Source organism: Balaenoptera acutorostrata, chromosome 11 (genome assembly GCF_949987535.1).
Source record: "Balaenoptera acutorostrata chromosome 11, mBalAcu1.1, whole genome shotgun sequence".
In the NCBI taxonomy this organism is placed as follows: domain Eukaryota; kingdom Metazoa; phylum Chordata; class Mammalia; order Artiodactyla; family Balaenopteridae; genus Balaenoptera; species Balaenoptera acutorostrata.
In genome coordinates, this window is record NC_080074.1 from 94,397,395 (window position 1) to 94,410,280 (window position 12,886).

Sequence of the window (12,886 nt, forward strand, 5' to 3'; positions counted from 1 at the left end):
TCTGCCCTGGCCTTGCCCCTCCCTTTGTGTTTGTGTATCAGGAGCAGTGACCCTCTCTCTGCTCAGAAGTGGCTGACACTTTTATCCCTGTCTCGTACATCCAATGACATCAAAATTTTACAGAAGTTTAAAGACACTTCTCACAAAAACATTTTGGATCCCTGTACTGTACTACAGAAAGATGCTCAGACTATACGCCACGTCCTTTAAGGACTTCACAAATACCAGTATATTTAATTCCTACAACAACCTTGTGAAGTAGGCACGTTTTATATATGAGGAAAATTAGGTACAGAGAAGTACCTTGCCCACAGTCACACGGCCGCATGAAGCCAGAGTGGGGTCCCAGGACTCTGGAATCAGAACCCATGCTCTGATATGCTCAACTGTCATGGGGAATAGTGCTTAGAAAAGAGGCGCTAAATTCCTTAACTTGGAATATCTGGTTTTCTTTAATTTACAATAATCTTTTGATGTTCCCAACTACCTGCCCTTTGTTACAAAACTTCTATATAACCTGGCTTCCCCACTTGCCTCCTCCGAGCAGTTCTCTTAGGGTTACTTGAGATGCTGCCTCCCAGGTTTGAAGTCCTAAAAATTCCTGCTGAATAAAACATAACTCTCAAAAAAAAAAAAAAGACTGATATCCCATTTTGTACAGACGTATAGTTTTTCACCGTATGAATGCTTAAAGTGACACTTTCTCAGAATAGGTTTACCTTGCACTGTACTGTGATCAAAGTTGATCTGATCAGTCACCACCCTTGGAATTGGATTTTTGCTTTATGCCTCCATCACTTGGGTTTCATTAATTCTTTCCTTTTTTAATCATTTAAGAAAATAATCCAAACTATGTAATTCACTTAGGAAGTGGGCTTTTTTGGAATGGTGGGCATAAGGGAATTAGATGTGAACGATTTCCACGTAGCATCTACAAGTCACCAAATTTTAAAAAGCCACAGACTCAGGACTGTTAGTTTCATACACTTACATCTCCTGTAAATAAATATGTAGAAATAATGGCAGTTGCTGGGGGAAGGGCACAAGAGCAGCCCTTGCCTGCAGTTCACACCCTGTTGGTTAGAGATTCTCTGCTGTTGGCAGGGGTGCTCGTACCTGGCACCGGTCACCAATGGGTGTTGAGTTGCCACCCGATGTCCCTGCGAGTCCAGGCTATTTAATATCCTCACATTTGGAGTGATTTTTTACAGCTCAGTAAAGACTGCCGTTCCCACCGAAAGTGTTTTTCCCCAGGGTTTCAGCAAAGTTTTAAAAATGAAGGGGAGGGAAGTAATAAAGAATTTTCGAAAGATGTGGGACATAAAAAAAATAGATTGGTTGAAACCACAGGGACAAGGAAGTAAATGTTTATGAGAGATTATGGAGAAATGAAGATAAATGACATATCTTTTGATGAAGATTCTGTTATAGAACATTCCAGGACTTTAGAGTACTTTTGCTGGGCAACACGTGGACATCCAGGGTGCTTCCTGCCCACCTGGAAACTACCTGCCACATCAAGTTTCCTGATAAGTCTTTTGACTTGATTCCCTGACCTCTAGCACTTTGACTATTCATCTACCCGAATCACCCTTTTGCCAACGTAGATTCCCATGTCATACACCAAGAGCAGAAACCAATCCCTGCCCTTATATTATTTCCAATATCCTCAGAGGCTTGACTAAAGAACTCTTTTATTTATTATTAATTATGAATTCCACATGCTTATTATTATTATAGATATGCTTACTCTACAAGATGCAAATAATTTTGAATGTCTGGTCATTATGGTCCTGTAAATTCAACAGAAAGTTTCCCCATCTGCTCTGTTTCCGAGCAAGAGATATTATGATATTGTGGAAACAGCTCCAGTCTAGGTCCTGGTGCATGAGGATTGTAGTCTTGGCTCTGCCACTGACTAGCTGTATGACCTTAAAGAAAGCGTTTTAATTTTCTCTGCTCCAATTTGCTGAGCTCTGAAATGGAAGGGGCCAAGTTTCATGATCTCCACAATCCAGTCTAGATATAAAATTTTGTTATTTTCTATATACATGTCAAAGTAGCCCTAAGTTAAAAGTGGAAATGTTTTCTTCAGGTGAATAGTAGACCACTAGCACTGCTAATTTCAGCTCCTGTTATGAATGCTCTGTTTTTCAAGCTCAATCCAGATATTCAGATACTGCTGGAAAGAGAGGACAATTTTACTAAAGATGTCTTTATTTTCATTCCAGCAGACCAACTTCCTGATAATATTCCGTTCTTAAAAAAATTTTTTAAGTTAATCTTAGAACACTCTATTCATCTATTAATTAGAGGCATGGTCTTTAGACAGGGATGGTTACTTTTTATCCTGTTTCACGTGTTGACATTTTTCCAAATATTTCTTGCAATAATTTGAATAATACCGACTATCTCTCTCTTTCCATATATATATAAATTACTGCCCAAAAGGCGTATTACAGAACTATAAAATTTTCTGTTTGTTTAACTGCTTACAAGTTCAACTAAAGTTCACTAAAATACACCATGATTTATATTTCCTTTTGTAAATCAGCTTAAGAGTTAGTCTTACATTATTAAATGTACTCTAATTATATTCTTTATGAGCTATAAGAATAAGATGAACCTTTATCTTAATATTTTTAAAACACAATACTCGGATACACAAATAGTTACTGAAATACTCTACATGGTTTATACTGTAGCATGGGCCTATATATTTAGTTTTCCATGGCTAGATAGTGGTGGAAATTAATTATATATTTACAAGCTCCTTCCCTGGTTGATTTGTGGGGAGGTAATCTTACTGTCAAAAACTAATTTGCTCACGGTTTCTGATATTTGATGTGAAGTATAATTGATATTATTTTAGTTCCATCTCCTATGTTAAATCTTCTCATTTGATGTGATTTGCTCCATTTTCCTAATAGCAATTACTTGGAGAGCTGTCAGAGGTAACCCACATTTGTTCCCTCAAGGCACTTCTTTTTAATGTAATTTTTTGGATTCAATCTCTGGACTTAACACCCTCCAAACGTTCCAGCTGTGCCTAGTTTTCACTGAATGCCAAAGAGACTAAATTTAGAGGAAAAAATGTGTAGATTCCATTTTTAAGAACAGTTCAATTTTACTGGCTTTGTTGGGCTTGCTTGCATAAATTCCCTTCTGAAGCAGTATCTTGCATGAATCAGGAGCTTATCTACACATCTCTTTCTTTAATCCTTGAGAATTCCTACTCAGCTTTAGTGGCTAAAGAAAAGTGACTCATTTGGACTTAATTATCAACAGAAAAGTACATTTTCCACAGGGTCTAGTAATTCTGACTTCTTTTCAGAGAAAGAAAAAAAACAAAGAGATTTTGTTTTAAGCAGAACTTCATATTTGCGGGAGATAAAAGGCAAGAGCTAGGAAGTGACAGTGATCATACAAAAGTACAGCCACACCAAGGTGACCCATCATCCCAGTTTGCTCACAGTGGAGGGGTTTGGAGGGATGTGGGACTCTTGGTTCTGACACTCAGAGAGTCCCAGGCAAACTGGGAACAGTCGGTCAAGATTTCTTTTTGGATCTGGAGATTCAGCACCCGTCGTTCAGCAGAAGAAAGTTTGGGGTGGAGTTCTGCTCTCCAAGACTTGCCATCAGTTGAGGGGCCATCAGTTCTCTACCTTCAGCCTGATATAACCAAGAGACAGTAATACCAAAGGGAGAAGAGCGGTAACTGGGTGGTAAGTAAAAGGGAGTGGAGAAGGTAGCAGGGGACAGAGAAAAGTGATTTCGCGAGTTAGTCCTGATTCTCCTTCCTCCACATGGAGGACGACATCAGTTTCCATGGAAAAGCCACCTTGGTTTCTGTTTCAGAACAGGTTATAATGATTTGAGGAAGGCCTTTCCCCCACTTTTTTCATTCCAGGGGTTGGAAACATGAGGCAGGAAGGAGGACCAAGAAAAAGGGGAAAATATGCAAGTAAATAAAATTATGACCTAATTCATGAAAAATTTTCCTATGGTTTCTCTGTATATTATATGAATATTTAAGTCTATAGTTCTGATAGGTTATACTGATAAAGTTGCATTATATAGCAATGACAGATGGGTGAAACAAGGCACAGAAGATTTGGCGAGCCTGTCTGCAGGCTTGATTGTGACAATAACACAGGTTTTCAGTTTTTCACAGTATTATTTGATGGCTAGCAAAACACTAGCTGTTCTTGTTTTTTTGAAAGCAGAAAATGTGAATCATATCATGGAATGCAGAGCTGGTAGCATTTTTTGTTTTGTTTCAGCTTTAAAAGCAGTAATTTAAACTCTGACACTTTTGAAATCCTAATGTGAGAATTCACTAACTCTTCATGAAATTATGTGCTGAGGACATTCTTGTTAAGGGAACATTGCATATACATTGATGACTTTGGTGTGTGCTAAGTATTACATTTAGGTGATGTTTGCTGTATTTTGACTGCTCGAGATATTTTATTGGCCCAAATATAGGAACATTGTTTTGTGGATGATGATAATAGTAATATAATACACTCGATTATTGAATATATTAGAAATGTTTCCAGGCCTTGAATTGCAGGGGGGTCAGCAATATCTGTTTCTCTCCCATCTAACTCCACGGCTTGCTCTGTGAATTTAACCCCACTCCTTCCCTTCCTCTTTGCCTCTCTCCTCCTCCCTCCCATCCCCCTCCAAGGAATAGCAGCACATAAACTCTTCTTTCAGTCCTTCTCCCATCCTTGCTTCATACCCTCCCACCTTCCCCACCCACTGGCGGGAGAGCGGTGGCTTTTAAAGGGACAGCAGAGAACCAGGGCTGCTCACCCCTCTGGTTTCCACAGGTGTTACTCATTTGCTGTGAGGGTGCCTTTGAGGGTGGTGTGTTGTTTTTTAAGCAAGAATTACAAAGTGATGTGTGTGTGTGGTGTGTATTTTGATGTTTTTGATCTCTGTGGAAATTGGGAAGGCCTCTTTTAAAATCAATATGACCTTATATTTGGGCCAATTTAGAAATTAAATGTAAATACTCTTCTAGCCAAAGGACCAGATTACCAAAAGGCCTGCTTTTTGTATTTCATCTACTAATCCTGAATTTTAGAATAATTAAAATTGTGCCAGTGCAGTATCTAAACTTTACCTAAATTATAAGTCACTGCTCTGTATCTTTGATTCTATACAAAAAATTTGCCTTTTGAGAATTTGGAACTTATTTTAATTCAGTTATTAAGATTATTTTGTTTAAAGTTTTAACTATTGTGTGTAGTTCAATAGGGAAAATGCACAAATAATATTTTATAATAGCCTAAATCATGGTTTTAAAATTACTGAAAGTTATTATATATTCTATCACATCTACCTTTTTTTAATACAAATCCCCCCGTGGACTTTTTTCCTAATAATATGCTTTTGAGGTGTAGTCATATAAACATTTTTTAAGTAATTAGGGGGTTGCTTTATTCCCATAATAAAAAATCCAGAGGGAGACATATACCAGGTAGTTTCACATAATGAAAAGTCCAGGATCCTCTTAACTTTTTCTTTTTCTAAGAATTTTTCTCTTTAACTTTATTTACATGTTGTATTATGTAGACAAATTTCCTAATTTTTAACCACTTTTTATTTCTAGGTCAAACCTAGATAACTTGGTCACAATTCATTATTTTTGTTTTTATTTATTTATTTATTTTTATTAACTTTTCATTTTATATTGGAGTACAGTTGATTAACAATGTTGTGTTAGTGTCAGGTGTACAACAAAGTGATTCAGTTATACATATACATGTATCTATTCTTTTTCGAGTTCTTTGAAATTGTCATAGAACAATTTCATAGTCATAAACATTTAATTAAAGACCATACCATTACCCTCACCACATTCCTATTTTAACAAGGAAACTTTCTAAATTTAATAAATCAGCATCAGGATGATGGCAGAAAGGGCTGTGGCTTGAAAAAATTAACAATACTTTAAAATTACTTGTTTATTATAAAGCATACTCCTTCTTTTATGTACTGAAATATTACCCCTCTTCTTAACAAATTATTTGGAAACAGCAGAATTAAACACTTTTGAATATAATATACATTTAAAATAAGGAGTGAGTAATGCTTTCTGTTATTGATATTTAGGCTTCTAGTACAGTTAGAAGTTCTTATTAACGGAAACTATAAAATAATCAGAAATCTTTTGACCTACCCTGATCTTGTGTGATTCCAGGTTCACGTTTAGTTTTCTTGACATTTATTACTATTATTAGTACTAATGTTTGCTATTGGTGTATCCTTTTTGATTGTGAACAGATGTGTAGAATATGTAAAAAATAATTTTTAATAATTATTACATCAGGTAGGATTGGAGGGTTGTGTGTGTCTGTCTATACATACATATAGATGTATGTATATATATTAACACACACAAATTTGCTATGGATTTGCAAGGAAGTTTACACATAAATAGCCAACAGGGTCCTGTCAAAGTATAATTTGTTTTCCTAGCCTAGCTTTATATTTTCACAATTCCGAATTAATGATTTGTCTTTTTATAGAAACAGAGGATGGAGTGTGGTCCAAGAGCAACTGACATTCCCTCTGCACCATCACCTCCTCCAACGCCAGCTCCTGTTCCTGTTCCCCTCCCACCTTCTGCTTCAGCACCTCTTCCTGTGTCAAAGGTCCCAGCAAATGTAACCCGTCAGAACAGCAGCTCCAGTGACAGTGGTGGCAGTATTGTGCGAGATAGCCAACGACAAAAACAAGTTCCTGTGGACCGTAAGTTTCCTAGGGAGGCAAAAAATATAGTTTCTCCTGGGAATTAAAAGCACTCTAAGTAAAAATTGTTTATTATTGGTTCTGCTGGTAATAAATATTATTAAATATACCTAATAGTCCTTGCATGGTACTTCATAGATTGCAAAGATTTTCACCTCATTTCTCATCCTCCAAGTAATTCTGAGAAACAGGAAGTTCTGTCTAGTGTCTAATGTGTGTATTTCTACATATTCCAATATATTGTGGTGATTGAATACAGACTCTGGAGCCAGACATGCTTGAGTTTGTATAGTGAAATATCACTTGCTGGCCATGAGACTGTCAAGAATTTAATGATCCTCTGTATGCTTTAATATCTGGAAAGGGGGGGATAGTGATCTCTACTTCATAGGATAATTGTGAGGATTTCATGAAATAATGCATATAAAGCATTTAGACCAGTCATTCTCAGCCAGGGGTGATTTTACCCCCTTCCCCTAGGGACATTTGGTATTTGTCTGGAGACATATTTTGATCACAATTGGGTGGATGCAACTGGCATCTATTATAATAGGTAGAAGTTAAGGATGTAGTTAACAACATCCTAAGATGAACGGGACAGCTTCCCTCTCCCCCGCCCCCACACACACACACCAGAATCATCTGGCCCAAAATATCGATGGTACTGAGGCTGAAAAAGTCTGATTGATTTTAACCAATATGACACATTATAAGCAGTTAGTAAATATTTGCTCTTATTGTCATCAGTATCACCATCATAGTTTTCCTGCTTCTCTTCCTGATATTTGCCATATATATATAGTGTGTGTGTGTGTGTGTGTCTATATACACACACAATCACACTAGCTTAATATAATCAACCTGCCAATAGCACTTTCAAATTTGCCCTCCAAATTCAGATTTTTAGACTTCAACTTCATACTTTCATAAACTGAAGTTTTATTTTTCATGTGAGTGGTTAAATCTGAAAACCAGATTTAATAAGTTAAAACAAAAGACCCTATGGCCAACTTTGGATTATCCTTGTTAGTACTTGGGAACAGCAGGGTGGATAATTTGAAAACTGAAGATAATTCTAAGATAATTTTTATTTTGTTTTATCTTGTAGCATATGGCTTGTCTGTTTAATCTTCAAATTATGTTTTTTAAAGTATTATAAAATTACTTTGCTTTATCGATACTTGATACATAAAAATTCTTGGAAGACTAGAGCCAGGAAGATATTTCCTTAATATGATAAAAGTATATAAAGTGTATATGTGTGTAAAGGATATTTTTCATTCTCTCAAATGGCTTCTCCTAGGGCTCAGTTCTGGGTTCTTTTCTCATATAAACATACTTTTACTGTAGATGATCACTCTATTTTCAATTCTTTCAATACTGTTTATACTGTTGGAAAAGGAGTGACTTGAAAATTTGTCTTCATATCAAATCTCATCTCTGGCATCCAGATACAAGTTTTTTAATTTTTTTATTTTATTTGTTTTTAATACATCTTTATTGGAGTTTAATTGCTTCACAATACTGTGTTAGTTTCTGTTGCACAACAAAGAAAATCAGCCATATGCATACACATGTCCCTATATCTCCTCCCTCTTGAGCCTCCCTCCCATCCTCCCTATCCCACCCCTCTAGGTCATCGCAAAGCACGGAGCTGATCTCCCTGTGCTGTGCTGCTGCTTCCCACCAGCCAACTATTTTACATTCGGTAGTGTATATATGTCCATGCTACTCTCACTTTGCCCCAGCTTCGCCCTCCCACCCCATGTCAAGTCCATTCTCTATATCTACCTCTTTATTCCTGCCCTGCAACTAGCTACCATTTTTTTTTTTTTTAGATTCCATATATATGCGTTGGCATATGGTATTTGTTTTTCTCTTTCTGACTTACTTCACTCTGTATGACAGACTCTAAGTCCATCCACCTCACTACAAACAACAATTTCGTCTCTTTTTTATGGCTGAGTAATATTCCTTTGTATATATGTGCCACATCTTCTTCATCCGTTCATCTGTCGATGGACATCTAGGTTGGTTCCATGTCCTGGCTATTGTAAATAGTGCTGCAGTGAACATTGTGGTATGCCTCTTTTTGAATTATGGTTTTCTCAGGCTATATGCCCAGTAGTGGGATTGCTGGGTCATATGGTAGTTCTATTTTTAGTTTTTTAAGGAACCTCCATACTGTTTTCCATAGTGGTTGTATCAATTTACATTCCCACCAACAGTGTAGGAGGGTTCCCTTTTCACCACACCCTTTCCAGCATTTATTGTTTCTAGCTTTTTTGATAATGGCCATTCTGACCGGCGTGAGGTGATACCTCATTGTAGCTTAGATTTGCATTTCTCTAATAATTAGTGATGTTGAGCATCTTTTCATGTGTCTCTTGGCCGTCTGTAGGTCTCCCTTGGTGAAACGTCTATTTAGGTCTTCCGCCCATTTTTTAACTGGATTGTTTTTTTGATATTGAGCTCCATGAGCTGTTTGTATATTTCGGAGATTAATCCTTTGTCTGTTGTTTCATTTGCAAATATTTTCTCCCATTCTGAGGGTTGTCTTTTTGTCTTTTTGTCTTTTTGTCTTTCTCCCATTCTGAGGGTTGTCTTTGCACAGCAAAGGTTTCCTTTGCTGTGCAAAAGCTTTTAAGTTTAATTAAGTCCCATTTGTTTATTTTTGTTTTATTTCTGTTACTCTAGGAGGTGGGTCAAAAAAGATCTTGCTGTGGTTTATGTCAGATTGTTTTTCGTATGTTTTCCTCTAGAACTTTTATAGTGTCTTGTCTTACATTTAAGTCTTTAATCCATTTGGAGTTTATTTTTGTGTGTGGTGTTAGGTAGTGTTCTAATTTCATTCTTTTACATATAGCTGTCCAGTTTTCCCAACACCACTTATTGAAGAGGTTGTCTTTTCTCCATTGTATGTTCTTGCCTCCTTTCTCATAAATTAGGTGCCCATATGTGCATGGGCTTATCTCTGGGCATTCTATCCTGTATCATTGATCTATATTCCTGTTTTTGTGCCAGTACCATTCTGTCTTGATTACTGTAGCTTTGTGGTATAGTTTGAAGTTGGGGAGCCTGATTCCCCCAGCTCCATTTTACTTTCTTCAGATTGCTTTGGCTATTCAGGGTCTTTTGTGTTTCCATACGAATTGTAAGATTTTTTGTTCTAATTCTGTGAAGAATGCCATTGGTAGTTTGATAGGGATTGCATTGAATCTGTAGATTGCTTTTGGGTAGTATAGTCATTTTCACAATATTGATTCTTCCAATCCAAGAACGTGGTATATTTCTCCATCTGTTTATGTCATCTTTGATTTCTTTCATCAGTGTTCTATAGTTTTCTGAGTACAAGTCTTTCACCTCCTTACACAGGTTTATTCCTAGGTATTATTATTTTTGTTGCAATAGTAAATGGGAGTGTTTCCTTAATTTCTCTTTCCTATTTTTCATTGTTGGTGTATAGGAATGCCAGAGATTTCTATGCATTAATTTTGTATCCTGCAACCTTACCAAATTCACTGATTAGTTCTACTAGTTTTCTGGTGGCATCTTTAGGATTTTCTATGTATAGTATCATGTCATCTGCAAACAGTGACAGTTTTACTTCTTCATTTCCAATTTGTATTCCTTTTATTTCTTTTTCTTCTCTGATTGCCGTGGCTAGGACTTCCAAAACTATGTTGAATAAGAGTGGCGAGAGTGGACATCCTTGTCTTTTTCCTGATCCTAGTAGAAATGCTTTCAGTTTTTCACCATTGAGTATGATGCTCACTGTGGGTTTGTCATATACGGCCTTTATTATGTTGAGGTAGGTTCCCTCTATGCCCATTTTCTGGAGAGTTTTTATCATAAATGGGTGTTGAATTTTGTCAAAAGCTTTTTCTGCATCTATTGAGGTGATCATATGGTTTTTATTCCCTAATTTGTTAATGTGGTGCATCACATTGAATGATTTGCCTATTTTAAATTTATTTATTTATTTATGGCTGTGTTGGGTCTCCATCTCTGCGCGAGGGCTCTCTCCAGTTGTGTCAAGTGGGGGCCACTCTTCATCGCAGTGCGTGGGCTTCTCACTATCGCGGCCTCTCTTGTGGAGCACAGGCTCCAGACGCGCAGGCTCAGTAATCGTGGCTCACAGGCCCAGTTGCTCCGCGGCACGTGGGATCTTCCCAGACGAGGGCTCGAACCCGTGTCCCCTGCATTGGCAGGCAGATTCTCAATTGCGCCCCCCTGGAAGCCCTGATTTGCCTATTTTGAAGAATCCTTGCATCCCTGGGATAAATCCCACTTGATCATGGTGTATGATCCTTTTAATGTGCTGTTGGATTTTGTTTGTTAGCATTTTGTTGAGGATTTTTACATCTGTGTTCATCAGTGATATCGGTCTATGAATTTCTTTTTTTGTGATATCTTTTTTCTGGTTTTGGTATCAGGATGATGGTGGCTTTGTAGAATGAGTTTGGGAGTTTTCCTTCCTCTGCAATTTTTTGGAAGAGTTTGAGAAGGATAGGTGTTAGTTCTTCTCTAAATGTTTGATAGAATTCACCTGTGAAGCCATCTGGACCTGGACTTTGGTTTGTTGGAAGATTTTTAATTTCAGTTTCGATTTCATTACTTGTGATAGGTCTGTTTATATTTCTAATTCTTCCTGGTTCAGTCTTGGAAAATTATACCTTTCCAAGAATTTGTCCACTTCTTCGTGGTTGTCCATTTTATTGGCATATAGTTGTTTGTAATAGTCTCTTATAATCCTTTGTATTTCTGCAGTGTCAGTTGTGATTTCTCCATTTTCATTTCTAATTTTATTGATTTGCATCCTCTCCCATTTTTTCTTGATGAATCTGGCTAAGGGTTTATCAATTTTGTTTATCTTCTCAAAGAACCAGCTTTTAGTTTTATTCATCTTTGCTATTGTTTTCTTCATTTCTATTTCATTTATTTCTGCTCTGATCTTTATGATTTCTTTCCTTCTACGGAATTTGGGTTTTCTTTGTTCTTCTTTCTCTAGTTGTTTTAAGTGTAGGGTTAGATTGTTTATTTGAGGTTTTTCTTATTTCTTGAGGTGAGATTGAATTGCTATAACCTTTCCTCTTAGAATTGCTTTTGCTGCATCCCATAGGTTTTGGGTTGTCATGTTTCGTTGTCATTTGTTTCTATGTATTTTTTTGATTTCTTCTTTGATTTCTTCAGTGATCTCTTGGTTATTTAGTAGCACACTGTTTAGCATCCATGTGTTTGTATTTTTTACGGTTTTTTTCCTGTAATTGGTTTCCAGTCTCATAGCATTGTGGTCAGAAAAGATGCTTGATATGATTTCAATTTTCTTAAATTTACTGAGGCTTGATTTGTGACCCAAGATGTGTTCTATCCTGGAGAATGTTCCATGTACACTTGAGAAGAAAGTGTATTCTGCCACTCTGGGTAGAATGTTCTATAAATATCAATTAGATCTATCTGGTCTGTTGTATCATTTAAAGCTTGTGTTTCCTTATTTATTTTCTGTTTGGATGATCTGTCCATTGGTGTAAGTGGGGTATTAAAGTCCCCTACTATTGTGTTACTGTCGATTTCTCCTTTCATGGTTGTTAGCATTTGCCTTATGTATTGTGGTGCTCCTATGTTGGGTGCATAAACATTTATAATTGTTACATCTTCTTCTTGGATTGATCCCTTGATCATTATGTAGTGTCCCTACTTATCTCTTGTAACAGTCTTTATTTTAAAGTCTATTTCATCTGATACAAGTATTGCTACTCCAGCTTTCTTTTGATTTCCATTTGCATGGAATATCTTTATCCATCCCTTCACTTTCAGTCTGTATGTGTCCCTAGGTCTGAAGTGGGTCTCTTGTAGACAGCATAAATATGGGTCTTGTTTTTGTATCCATTCAGCCAGCCTGTGTCTTTTGGTTGGGGCATTTACATTCAGGGTTATTATCGATATGTATGTTCCTATTACCATTTTCTTAATTGTTTTGGGTTTGTTTTTGTGGGTCTTTTTCTTCTCTGTGTTTCCTGCTTAGAGAAGTTTCTTTAGCATTTGTTGTAAAGCTGGTTTGGTGGTGCTGAATTCTCTTAGCTTTTGTTTGTCTGAAAAGCTTTTGACTTCTCCATCGAAT

General features: G+C 36.8%; 1 protein-coding gene across 8 annotated transcripts in view; it reads left to right on the forward strand.

Moving 5' to 3' along the window:
- The window catches only part of EPS8 (epidermal growth factor receptor pathway substrate 8), a 194,339-nt gene that overhangs the window by 170,778 nt on the left and 10,675 nt on the right, over positions 1-12,886 (forward strand). For all 8 annotated transcript variants that reach the window (XM_057556577.1, XM_057556572.1, XM_057556576.1 and 5 more), the window contains one exon: positions 6,543-6,765. In XM_057556577.1, coding sequence (XP_057412560.1) covers positions 6,543-6,765 — 223 coding nt within the window. The remainder of the gene's footprint in view (positions 1-6,542; positions 6,766-12,886) is intronic.